The 12,860-nt window shown below is 42.5% G+C and overlaps 1 protein-coding gene across 2 annotated transcripts in view; it reads right to left on the bottom strand.

Annotated features, from left to right (window-relative positions):
• ACSS2 (acyl-CoA synthetase short chain family member 2) overlaps positions 1–6,693 on the bottom strand; it is an 88,700-nt gene extending 82,007 nt beyond the window's left edge. Inside the window, exon 1 of one of the 2 annotated variants that reach the window (XM_073683685.1) lies at positions 6,409–6,693. Coding sequence is in view for 1 of the 2 variants with exons in the window: in XM_073683684.1 (XP_073539785.1) it covers positions 6,429–6,465 (37 nt within the window). In the remaining variant the exon portion in view is untranslated. The remainder of the gene's footprint in view (positions 1–6,408) is intronic. The other variant, XM_073683684.1, reaches the window with a different exon arrangement.
• Between the last annotated feature and the right edge of the window lie 6,167 nt (positions 6,694–12,860).

The raw sequence follows: 12,860 nt of genomic DNA, 5'->3' as shown, positions 1-12,860 counted from the left end.
TTCCATAAGGAGTTATGGAGATACTATATGTCCTAGCCATACGTCGTGTATATTTCCGAGATCCCCAGAACATGGTGAATACCTGCCTGGGTCTCGACTCGTTCTAGCACATAGGGATAGGGAAATACGTAAAACAGCTAGTAGAAACCTGATAGCAGAGCTGTGTTTGGTCTTAACACATAGCAGGGGCCCGGCTGGATCCAATGGCACCAGAACCGCCTCCCTAGGACCGTACATTAAGGAGGTATGACCCATCCTAGGCTTTGGAGTCTTTAGCTGCCAGAGGCAAAGGGAGTGGATTTTGGTCCAGCCCAAGAGGCAGGAGGGGAGTGACACCAAAGGATTAAATGCTCCTTCAAAGCATGGCCTAGTGCTTTTTTCCGGGGAGGTCACGATGACATATCATGTGGGGAGAAGTCCAGGAACAGAGGGGTCTGCAAGCCTCCCATGTGGCATCCCCTCCCCCGCAAGCAAGGCTTTCCTTCTGATGGGTAAGTGTCTTATATTCTGCATACTTTTGTACTACCACTCTTGTATTTGCATATCTGACTATTATATATGTATAACTATTGTGTATATAGTGTATTGTCTAGTGTGCCCTTAAGGCAATTAAATATATAATTTAACCTTGGGCTGCTCTTTTATCTCGATCCACGAATCCATACGTCCATTTCTTGGTTTAACTTTCCATGCCACCGGGGCTGATTTCTGGCTCGCTATAATCCCGCTAACGGGCCGGGCTTATTTTGAACAAGGAACTGGTGCCAGTGCTACCGGGCTAATCAGGTTCTGTTTTACTGGGGCTAGTGAAAGGGGCCTCCCAGCCTGATAGGGTTGTGGGAGAGTGTGGTGCCACGTCAGTGACTGTGCGTTCCACATCCTCTCACTCCCTGTGCTTCCCTGGGCCCATGTGGGCAGGGGGTTGTCTGTGTAAAACAGTACCATTCTGACCTTACGTGTCCCTAGGGGATGCGGAACATCACATTGGTGGAAGTGGGGAGACCACATTACGTCATCCGTTTGATGTAATAGTGACGTCAGGCGGGTTGACAAGGTGCAGATCCTTCACCTCCCAACTTTTGAAGAACAGAAGCAGAGACAAATTATGTGGCGCATAGCGTACTGCAGCAAATTTTGACCACGCCCTAGCCACACCCCAATCCACACCCATTTACCATTTCTTTATACCCTGGCAGAAGGAGATGTCAGAGGGGCTGTGGCAGTGAGGGACATTCAAAAGACGCCCGAGAATGCAGGGTGTTGATTCAAATCCAGGACTGTCCGCCTTATTCGGGACAGTTGGGACTAGAGATGAGCGGATCAATTCACGGGATTCCAGTCCAGCATCCAGCACAGTGGTACCTGCCGTCCGGACAGGAAGCTGTGAATTTCTTACCTTCGGGCATCCCCTGCGCGGCTTTTGATTAGCCCAGGCTGGTGTGCCGTCGTCTGTGCCTCATGCTCCTCTCTAGTTGCGACCTATGGATTTATTTTTTGTTCTTTGATGCACAGTTGTAGAAGCCAGAACTTTCTAATTTTTCTGTAGCTTCACTATATGACATCTGGCTTTTTTGTGTCTGTAAGGCCATGTATACATAGCGTAAATACTGTGTTTTATGTTTTATGCAGGGGCACCAAACTACATAATAACAATCTTCTCTGGTCATTACATTACTGCTGCATTTTTTATGCCTTTTCTCCCTTATTTGCTGCTTTTTGGAACAGATGTGTTATGTGCAGCATGAGACGGGGCATTATCATGCATGAAATGATCTCGATGGTCCAGATGGATGGAGTGGAGGATGGCTGGTTGATGGACACCCCATGCAAACACGGCTATGGCGCTAACAAGGAGGAGGTAGAGTAATGTTTTGGGCTGGAATCATGGGGAGAGAGATTGTCGGCCCTTTTAGAATCCCTGAAGGGGTAAAGATGAACTCCATAATGTATGTTGAGTTTCTCAAACAGCACTTCCTTCCATGGTTCGAGAAGAAGAACCGTGCATTCCGCAGCAAGATCATTTTCATGCATGATAATGCCCCGTCTCATGCTGCACATAACACATCTGCATCTCTGGCTGCTATGGGCATAAAACGGGACAAACTTATGGTGTGGCACCCATGCTCCCCTGACCTCAACCCCATTGAGAACCTCTGGAGCATCATCAAAAGGAGTGTCTATGATGGCGGGAGGCAGTTCACATCTAAGCAACAGCTCTGGGAGGGTATTCTGTCCTCATGCAAAACAATTAAAGCAGAAACCATCCCAAACCGGACAAATTCAATGGACGAGAGAGTTCAGAAACTCCTTTCGAACAAGGGGTCCTATGTGCAAATGTAACATCACCTAGAATAAAGTTTTGAGTTGAAAACTGTTTGATTTCAGTTTGTAATAACCTGCTAGTGCTTATAATTTCAAAAATGACCATTTTTTTGTTCTTTATTAAAATGAAAGGGTTGAAAACTCTGCTGTGCATAATAATTTGGAACATGCATTTTGAGTGCAGTTTGAGTTTTTTATTTTTTTAAAAATATACTGTTATCATAGGCAATTTGTACAAAAACCTTTCAATTGTACTCTAATAGTTATTTGACTGGAAAATTGCCATGACTGCAATTCATATAGGTAATTTGGGAAAATCTGAGAAAATATTATTTGCATAATAATTTGGAACACAGTGTATACTGTGTGGAGGACCATATGGAGCACATTTTACTGTGTGGAGGACCATGGTCGGAGCACATTATACTGTGTGGAGGACTATAGGGAGCACATTTTACTGTGTGGAGGACCATAGGGAGAGCATTATACTGTGTGGAGGACCATGGCGAGTGCATTATACTGTGTGGAGGACCATGGGGAGTGCATTATACTGTGTGGAGGACCATGGGGAGCGCATTATACTGTGTGTAGGACCATGGCGAGTGCATTATACTGTGTTAGTAGGACCATGGCGAGTGCATTATACTGTGTGGAGGACCATGGGGAGTGCATTATACTGTGTGGAGGACAATAGGGAGCGCATTATACTGTGTGGAGGACCATATGGAGCACATTTTACTGTGTGGAGGACCATGGGGAGCACATTATACTGTGTGGAGGACCATAGGGAGCACATTTTACTGTGTGGAGGACCATAGAGAGTGCATTATACTGTGTGGAGGACCATGACGAGTGCATTATACTGTGTGGAGGACCATGGGGAGTGCATTATACTGTGTGGAGGACCATGGCGAGTGCATTATTCTGTATGGAGGACCATGGGGAGTGCATTATACTGCGTGGAGGACCATGGGGAGTTCATTGTACTGCGTGGAGGACCATGGGGAGTGCATTATACTGTGTGGAGGACCATGGGGAATGCATTATACTGTGTGGAGGACCATGGCGAGTGCATTATACTGTGTGGAAGACCATAGCGAGTGCATTATACTCTGTGGAGTGTAGAGAGGTGTGGGGCCATTATACTGTATGTAGGCCCATTGTACTGCATGGAGAGCTGTGTGGGAGTAACAGTTGGGGGATCATACTGTGTTGGGGTCACCATACTTTGCCTTGGGAGTTGAGGTGGGGTACAGTAGGGTCATTATACTGTGCATGTGGAGGAATTCACCATGGGGGTATCATAATGTGTTGGCATCACACTTTATGGGGCAATGAAAGAGGGATCTAGTCATTTTCCTCCTGCTGAAGTCCTATGTAAAGGATGGAGAGTTGTGAGATCTGCTCTTCTGTGACCCCGACAATTATTTACATTTTTTTTTTGAGGGGGGGGGGCCCAATTAGAACTTCTGCTATGGGGCCCCATGATTCCTATGTACGCCCCTGTCTGTGGCTCAAAGCTTTAGCTGTTGTCTGCATTTATAAAGATTGTGTGTTCAAGTCCCGGGGAGATTCAAAAAAAAAAGAGAAAATGACATTTTTGTAATTGTTTTTTATTATTTTTAATAGTGTTATAGAAACAAAAAAATCTGACTTTTTATTCACCTCTAGAATACAGGGACATAGAAATACACTGCTATATACAATGTATCTCTATGCACCTGTATAATCATTATAGCCCTAGCCCCATGAGGAAGCCTGTTAAGGTGAAAAAGTGTTTGCCCCCTTCCTGATTTTTTTAATATTCTTTTGGATTTTTGTCACACTTAAATGTTTCAGATCACAAAAAAATGTAAATATTAAACAAAGATAACAAAAGTAAACACAAAATTCAGTTTTTAAATGAAAGTCTTTATTATTAAGGGAAAAAGATATCCAAACCTACAGGGCCCTGTGTGAAAAAGTGATTGCCCCCTAAACTTAATAACTGGTTGGGCCACCCTTAGCAGCAACAACTGCAATCAAGCATTTGCAATAACTGGCAATGAGTCTTTTACAACGCTTTGGAGGAATTTTGGCCACTCATCTTTGCAAAATTGTTGTAATTCAGCCACATCAGAGGGTTTCCGAGCATGAACCGCCTTTTTAAGGTCATGCCACAGCATCTCAATTGGATTAAGGTCAAGATTTTGACTAGGCCACTCCAAAGTCTTAATTTTGTTTTTCTTAAGCCATTCAGAGGTGGACTTGCTGGTGTGTTTTGGATCATTGTCCTGCTGCATAACCCAAGTTCGCTTCATTCTCCTTCAGGATTTTTTGGTAGACAGCAGAATTCATGGTTTCATTTACCACAGCAAGTCTTCCAGGTCTTGAAGCAGCAAAACAGCCCCAGAACATCACACTACCACCACCATATTTTACTGTTGGAATGTTATTCCTTTTTGGAAATGCTGTGCTACTTCTACGCCAGATGTAATGGAACATACACCTTCCAAAAAGTTAAACTTTTGTCTCATCAGTCCACAGAGTATTCTCCCAAAAGTCTTGGTGATCATCAAGATGTTTTCAGGCAAAACTGAGATGAGCCTTTATGTTCTATTTGCTCAGCAGTGGTTTTCGTCTTGGAACTCTGCCTTGCATGCCATTTTTGCCCAGTTTCTTTCTTATGGTGGAGTCATGAACACTGATCTTAACTGAGGCAAGTGAGGCTTGCAGTACTTTGGATGTTGTTGTGGGGTCTTTTGTGACCTCTTGGATGAGTCATTGCTGCACTCTTGGGGTAATTTTGATTGGCCGGCCTTTCCTGGGAAGGTTCACCACTGTTCCATGTTTTCTTCATTTGTGGATAATGGCTCTCACTGTGGTTCGCTGAAGTCCCAAAGCTTTAGAAATGGATTTATAACCTTTCCCAGACTGATAGATCTCGATTACTTTCGTTCTCATTTGTTCCTAAATTTCTTTGGATTGCAGCATAATGTCTAGCTTTTAAGGATATTTTGGTCTACTTCACTTTGTCAGGCAGGTCCTGTTTAAAGCGAACCTGTCAGCAGGAGTTTGCTAAGTAAACTTCAGGCTGTGTCATGTTGGGGTTGCTGTACTGATTAACTCAAAACTGCAAACACTGATTACACAAGAACCACAAGACGGATTTCTTCACCTCAGGTATTATTATTATTATTATTATTTATTATTATAGCGCCATTTATTCCATGGCACTTTACGTGTGAAAAGGGGATATACATATTATAGGTATCATATTAATCAGTGCAGCAGCCTCAACATGACACTGCCTGTAGTTTACTTAGCAAAATCCTGCTGACAGGTTTTCTTTACGTGATTTCTTGATTGAGAACAGGTGTGTGTGGCTAGGGAAATTGAACTCAGCTTCCCAAAGATGTGATAAACCACAGTTAATTTATGTTTTAAGGGGAGTGGGGGGTGCAATCACTTTTTCACACAGAGCCCTGTAGATTTGGATTTTTCCCTTAATAATAAAGACCTTCATTTAAAAACTGCATTTTGTGTTTACTTGTGTTATCTTTGTGTAGTAATTAAATTTGTTTTGTGATATGCAACATTTAAGTGCGACAAACATGCAAAAGAATAAGAAATAACGATGGGGGCAAACACTTTTTCAACCACTGTATGTATATTTCTATGTTCTATATAGCGCTGAACATAATGTGCAAAAAATGCGTGCACTATGCGTGCTGCTGTCTCTGTCATTTTGCATCTGCAGATGTGCACTAGAGCACCTGAGTGTTAATCGTGTGACCTATCACATGATCTCTCAAAGGGAATCATGTGACATGTCACGTGATACATCAGATGCTAGTGTGGTAATCTCATGTGGTGTACGGCAAAGGGTTGTACTCCTGGCAGTGTATAATGTGCCTCACGGTGGCCAAGCTTTCTGTCAGAATGAGATTCTTCCATTCTCAAATTACACACACACGAAATTCCACAGTATAAGGTCTCTTATTATATAGAGACTCTACTGACTAGTATATAGTCTCTTTACTGATGATAATGGGGCAAATTATTATTTACAAACAGTAGGGAATTGATGTACAGGGTTACACTCACGGTTGAAGATTGCTGTGTACCTGCAGACAGGCAGATCTCTGTAAACACTTGTTTCATTAAATCAGAATATTTCTTCCACAGCGCTGTGCTTTGCTTCTGCCCTGAGGTAATTTTTCCTCCTAGAGGTGCAATAGGAATCTTCCTAATATGAAGGCTGTCAGCTTCCCTTTTTTTATTAGTCCCCTTTTTAAGCGCAGCAGTCAGGGGGAGTAGGTAATTCCTTCACCTACAAAATGGCTTCTTCCTCTCAAAATGTCTGACTACCAGCTGTCTGGTAGTCTTAACTACCTCACAGGATTTAGCTCCTCCCACTCTCATGTGACTCTTAGAACTGAAGTCATTGGCTAACTGCCCAGAGGAGTTTGTTCCAGAAGTTTCTGCATACTAAACAAAGCTGGGTCACATGATCAAGTCTATGAGGGAAAGATTAACCCTTTTTGTGCTGCCTGTCAGCAGGTCTCACAATGTACAATTTACATAAAAATCACAGCATTTATATGGAACACATTATATGTCCAGTACCCCATAGAAATGGCCACTTTATGGGATACCACACTAGGGATGCGCACACCCTCTGAACAGCCCAGGGCCCTGGCTACTCTTAGTACATCCCTGTCCGTATGCAGTTCGTGTGTAATCCGTTTTTATACAGTAGCAGTTATTAAAAATTTACAAGGCTAAATACAGTTTCCCATGTTAAAGAATTGCAATGTATCTGTAAAAATCGGATATTATATGGTGGCTGAGTTATTTTTGCAAATCCATAGACTTGAATGGGTGATTCTCATCAGACCCAGGGAAGAAACTAGTGTATGCTGGGATTTTTTTCATGTGCAGATTACCAAATATAATATAATCAAACAGTCCAGCCTTATGATACATAATTAATCTAAAGTGCAAATACACATGCACATCCTCTGAAATGCACCCCCAAAGGTAAGTTACCCACTTAAAATACAAAAGACCCCCAGAGGGGGTGATTAGTGTGATTGCTAATCTACACTGCCCCTTTGAATAACATTGGTCCCATGATGCGTTTTTTAAGCGTTTCCGCAGCGGCAATTCCGCTGCAGAAACGCTTAAAAAACACTTGGTAGAAGGCCTGCCATGTTCCCCAATGATAATCCGCATGTGCTATGCACATGCTGCGGAAATTTCCGCTGCAGATTATCATTGCGGAAAAAAACGCAGCACTACCAATTATTTTGTGGAAGCGCTGCGTTTTCGCCGCCATTGACTTGCATTGGAATGCATGGAATCCGCATCACTGCATCTGTACATGCAGAATCCAAGTGTTTCAATGTGCGGATGGTACCTGGGTCTGGAGAAGATGAGACTCTCCTCCGGACCCGGGTACCATAGAACCTGTGAAAAAAAAGAATAAAATAAAAAATAATTATTATATTTACCTTCTGATGGCCCACGGTGTGCTTGTCTTCGCTTGCCGGCAGATCGCGGTGGATTCAAGGACCTGCGCTGATGTAATTTAGTCGTGTGACGGCAGGTCCTTCAGTGTACCGCGAGCTGCCGGTAAGCCGAGACGCATCGAATCAAGACTCCGAGGGCCATCAGAAGGTAAGTATGATATTTATTTTTTATTTTTTACCATTCTTTCGGACACGCTATATAAATCCATGCCCGTTGCATGGATTTATATAGTGTGACCAAGTTGACAAGCACTTTCCAAGTGATGCTAAAATCACTTGAAAAGCGCTTGACAACCCGCATGCAGAAATGCATGTGAAGAACGCTTCACATCCACTTGTCCCTGGCAGGAAAAACGCATGTACAATCCGCATGCGTTTTTTCTGCCAGGGAGATGCTGAAACGCTCAGGAAAAAATCCGGAGCATTTCTGCATTGTGGGCACATAGCCTTAGAATAAAAGCAGATAGCAGCTCTCAGCTATTCATTTGAATGTGTGACAAACTGCAGCCTCCCCTTTAGCTGATAATTAGGGGTTTTCTGAGGATAATCACCAAGGCAGTTTAAAAAAAAGAAGATGTAATGTATTACTACGACTTCATGTCACTTAAAGAGGTTGTCCACTACTTTAAAAGAAAAAAAACAATTATATCAATGTATCATATGCGGTCCCACAAAAGTTTGAACCAAAAATAAACACCCCTTAGAAAATAACTTTTAATATTAATCACTTAAACGTATACTAATATATACAACACTCTTAAAAACGGACATTGTCTACTGGCGACTGGAGGAAACGAGGCTCTAAACCACTGGCCTTCTGGCTCATTGAGGCCTCTCTATCCTGATGAACAACAGGCAAATGGGGGGAAACGCGTCAGGCCAAAAGGATCTGACATTTAAACGTTGGCAAACCATGGCTCTGGAGATAAGTAACCTCTGGGGGTCTTTTGTATTTAGAGTGGGTAACTTACCTTTGGGGGTGCATTTCAGAGGATGTGCATGTGTATTTGCACTTTAGATTAATTATGTATCATAAGGCTGGACTGTTTTATTATATTATTTAATACACTGTGATATCCCTATATTAACACCATTCTATTATATTGTCTTGTCTAAATCTGAGATTCCCAGAAGGATGGTATATATTTATGCAGAGTATATATGTGTTTATTGCCTACTATAGGGGACATTAGGGCTTTCAGGGACTACCAACATTGAGCGGGGGTGCCATGTTGACTATTTAGGGTGCCAACCTCCACAGTCAGGTAAGCGTAACAGTTCTATAGGGCTGACTAGGGTCTGTTAGCCTTAACACATTCTTTCCCTGTAAAAACCATTCAATGTGTTTGGTTTTTAAGAGTGTTGTATATATTAGTATACCTTTAAGTGATTAATATTAAACGTTATTTTTAAGGTTTTTTTTTGCCCACTACTTTATCATTGATGACCTATCCTTACCAATGTCTGATTGGTCGAGGTCCGACACCCGGCACCCCAGCCAATCGGCTGTCCTCGGTGGCCGCGGGCCGGAAGTGCTCAATTGCGGAGCTGATCCATCTTCTGATAGTGGCTGCGGGAGGGTACTGTACATCTGTTTCCAGTACCCTGCGGCGGCTACTATCATAAGACGGAACAGCTCCACATTTGAGCACTTCTGGCTAGCGGCTTCTGCTGCTGACGCTGAGAACAACTGATCGGCGGGGGTGCCAGGCCCCAACTGATCAGACATTGATGACCTATCCTAAGAATAGGTCATGAATTATGAAGTAGTGGACAACCTCTTTAAGTGTAGAAAAGTAAAGCTAATAAATGGAAGTTCATAATTGTAAAAAAATACCGCAAGACACAGATAAGCAACAAAGATATAATTGCCCTTGTAAGGCTATGTGCGCAAAATGCGTATTTGAAGCAGAAATTTCTTGTGCGTTTCCACATCTCCTTGGCAGGAAAAACGCATGTGTTTTTACATGCATTTTTGACGCGTTTTTGACATGCGTTTTTTGAAGTGTTTTTGTACATCAATGAATGCTTTTTAGAGCTAAATAAAGTTATTTGGTGGGACATTGCTTAAACCTTGGATTACCATCAGAACTGGGGTGAGTATATTGGTTAATTTGATTAAAGAATGTGTCTGTTGTATTTCAAATAAACTGTTTACTCTGTGTGTGTTTATTTAACTCTTTACTTTAATTAAGCTGGTCACGAAAAGGTCTGATTGACACCTTGTCATAACCAAACAAAAGAGCTAGATGTCGGCTAGTCCCATTCACGCCATCTTCATTAGCATTTCTATTCATGTAATTGATGCGGCTGCTGTGAGCTGGTATTTTTAGCCTGGGAAGGTGCCAGTTGCAAACATTTTCCCTGGCCATAATTAACATCTCACAGCTGGTTTGTTAGCCGCTACTACTCAATTAGCAGTGCTTTGGACACAGCATATTTTTGTTGCGTTCAAAACGCGGTGTTCTAATGCTGAACTTTTGTTGTCTCTACATGTGAATCCACTGCATATAATGACACTTCAATCAGTTAAAATCTGCAGCGGAGACTAGCGTGTCTTCTACAGAAATTGACATGCTGCGGGTGAGTTTGGGTACGTGGCCACGGTCAGTAGCTGCTGCAGGTTTGACGCTGCATGTTTTTGCAGCATCCAGATGTTACAGCATAGTGGATGGGATCTCTAGAAATCCCATGTCCACTATGTGTGCATCAGAGGCTACGAGTCACCCTTGGACACTGACATGCCGCACGTCTTTCAGGATTGCAGCATGTCAAATTCTTTTGCAGAGTCGCTAGTCTCCACAACAGAAATTTGACCACTAGAAAGTATTGAATGCGGTAAATCCACATTGTTCAGTGAACACATGTGGATTTACCTGCGTTCAATAGAATGCAACGTTTTGGACGCAGAAAAAATATGCGTCCAAAGCGCTGCTACGTCTGAATTATGGGCACAGAACCTAAAATGAAAAAAAAAAAAAATGGCATGGCCTCCCTCATCATTTTTATAACCAGCAGAAGGAAAGCCGACCGCTGGGGGTGATATTAGTAGCCGGGGAAGGGGCCATTAGCCAGCAATGTTTCCTGGTTATTAATATCAGCCCACAACTGTTTGTTTAGCCTTTACTAGCTAGATTACAGGGGGACCCCAGAAAAAAATTGACATGGGGTCCCCCTATAAAATCTAACCAGACAAGGCTAAACTAGACAGCTGCGAGCTGATATTAATAGCCATGGAAGGGGCCATGAATACTAGCCCCCTCTGCGGCTATTAATATCACGTCTATAAGATGCCCCCATTACTAACCCCTGTAGTAAAATAGTCGCTGGCTTTTCAATAAAAACACGGCCAGAATAAAGTATTTTAATGAAATAAAAAACACACGGTTTAAAAAAAAATTTATTGTATGCCTCCGCGAAGCCATCGATCTCCTGAAAAAAACGTAAAATAACAAACAACCATATTCCTCATTCCACTTTGCATTAATTCCTGTGTAGCAGCCGAAGGGTTAAGAAATTTTCTGACAACAGTTTTGAAGTATTTGAGGGGTACGGTTTTTAAAACGGTATCACTTTTGGGGAGTTTCCAATTTATATGTCCTATCAAAATCCATTGAAATCTGAGTAGGTCCCTAAAGAAACAGGTTTTGTAAATTTGTTTAAAAAATGAGAAATTGCTGCTAAACTTTTAACCCCTCTAACATCCTAGCAAAATAAAATTACGCTTAAAAAATGATGCAGATGTAAAGTAGACATATGGGAAATGATAATAATTATTTTGTACAGCATGACTAACTGGTTTAAGGGTATGAAGATTAAAATTTTTAAAATTGTTATTTTTTTCAAAATTTTTGCCAAAATTGCGATATTTTCACAAATAAACACAAGTCATATCGAACATTATCATGAAGTACAATATGTAATGAAAAAACAATCTCAGAATCAGTGGGATACGTTGAAGCGTTCCAGAGTAATTACCTCATAAAGTGACACTGGTCAGATTTCTAATATTTGGCCTAGTCATTAAAGAAGTTGTACAGTACCTTTTATTATCTCCACAATGTATTCACCCTGTGCCCACAAGTGTTTTTGTAAATACCTTTGGTTATCCTTCTTGCCTGTGAGCGGCGCTATTGCTTGCCACTCACGGCCATCACGTGACCCCCGGCGGCAGGCAGCTTTTTCTTCCGCTGAGGTCACGTCAAGTGAGGCGTGACATCAGTGACGCGCTCCCCGCGGTGGATGCTGGACTGTGAGGGAGATTAACCCGCGCGTCACACCCAGCATCCACTGTGTGCTTTCCCAGTGAATGAGGAGAGGGAAAGCGCGTGGTGGATGCTCGGTGTGACGTGTGGGGTAACCCCACCCACAGCTCATCACTCACCGTGGACCGCAGCACTGAGTCACACCCGGCTGCATCCGCAACTTGACGTGATATCAGCGGATGCCAGAGCTGGCTGCAGCCGGGGGTCACGTGATGCCTGTGAGCGGCCAGCTATAGCGCCCCTCACAGGCAAGAAGAACAACCAAAGGTATTTACAAAAACACTTATGGGCACTGGGTGAATACATTGGGGAGATAATAAAAAGCACTGGACAACTCCTTTAAGGTCGGAATTAGCTTGGTCACTAAGGGGTTAAAGGAGCAATCTAGAAAAATAATAGTATGTTTTGTTTGGCTATTGCAAAAGCCTGAGATCAGACAGCAGTATTTCACGAAGTATACAGTATATGGACCACAATCCCCAGAATGACTGCAGGCCTCCTAGACATATATGAAGTTGTAAGTTTGGGTCAGGAGACCCGCAATCAGTCCAGGCATTGAGGTGTGTATATGCATCATGGAATGTGGCTGTCTGAACCCTGCAGTAGGCTCCATTCAGTCATCCATTTTTTTTATTGCACGCAAGAAAAAAATGACCATTTTTCATCAGTGTGCTGGATCTGATGTTCATCCATTTTATCATGTCTGAAGTTTTACCATCAATGTGGCATATATAATATATTTTTTTCATATGAAAAAAAA

Source organism: Phyllobates terribilis, unplaced genomic scaffold (genome assembly GCF_046119375.1).
Source record: "Phyllobates terribilis strain yellow unplaced genomic scaffold, ASM4611937v1 Scaffold_5__5_contigs__length_657084704, whole genome shotgun sequence".
In the NCBI taxonomy this organism is placed as follows: domain Eukaryota; kingdom Metazoa; phylum Chordata; class Amphibia; order Anura; family Dendrobatidae; genus Phyllobates; species Phyllobates terribilis.
The sequence above is the reverse complement of the archived record's forward strand: the minus strand, read 5'-3'. Positions and strand labels throughout refer to the sequence as shown.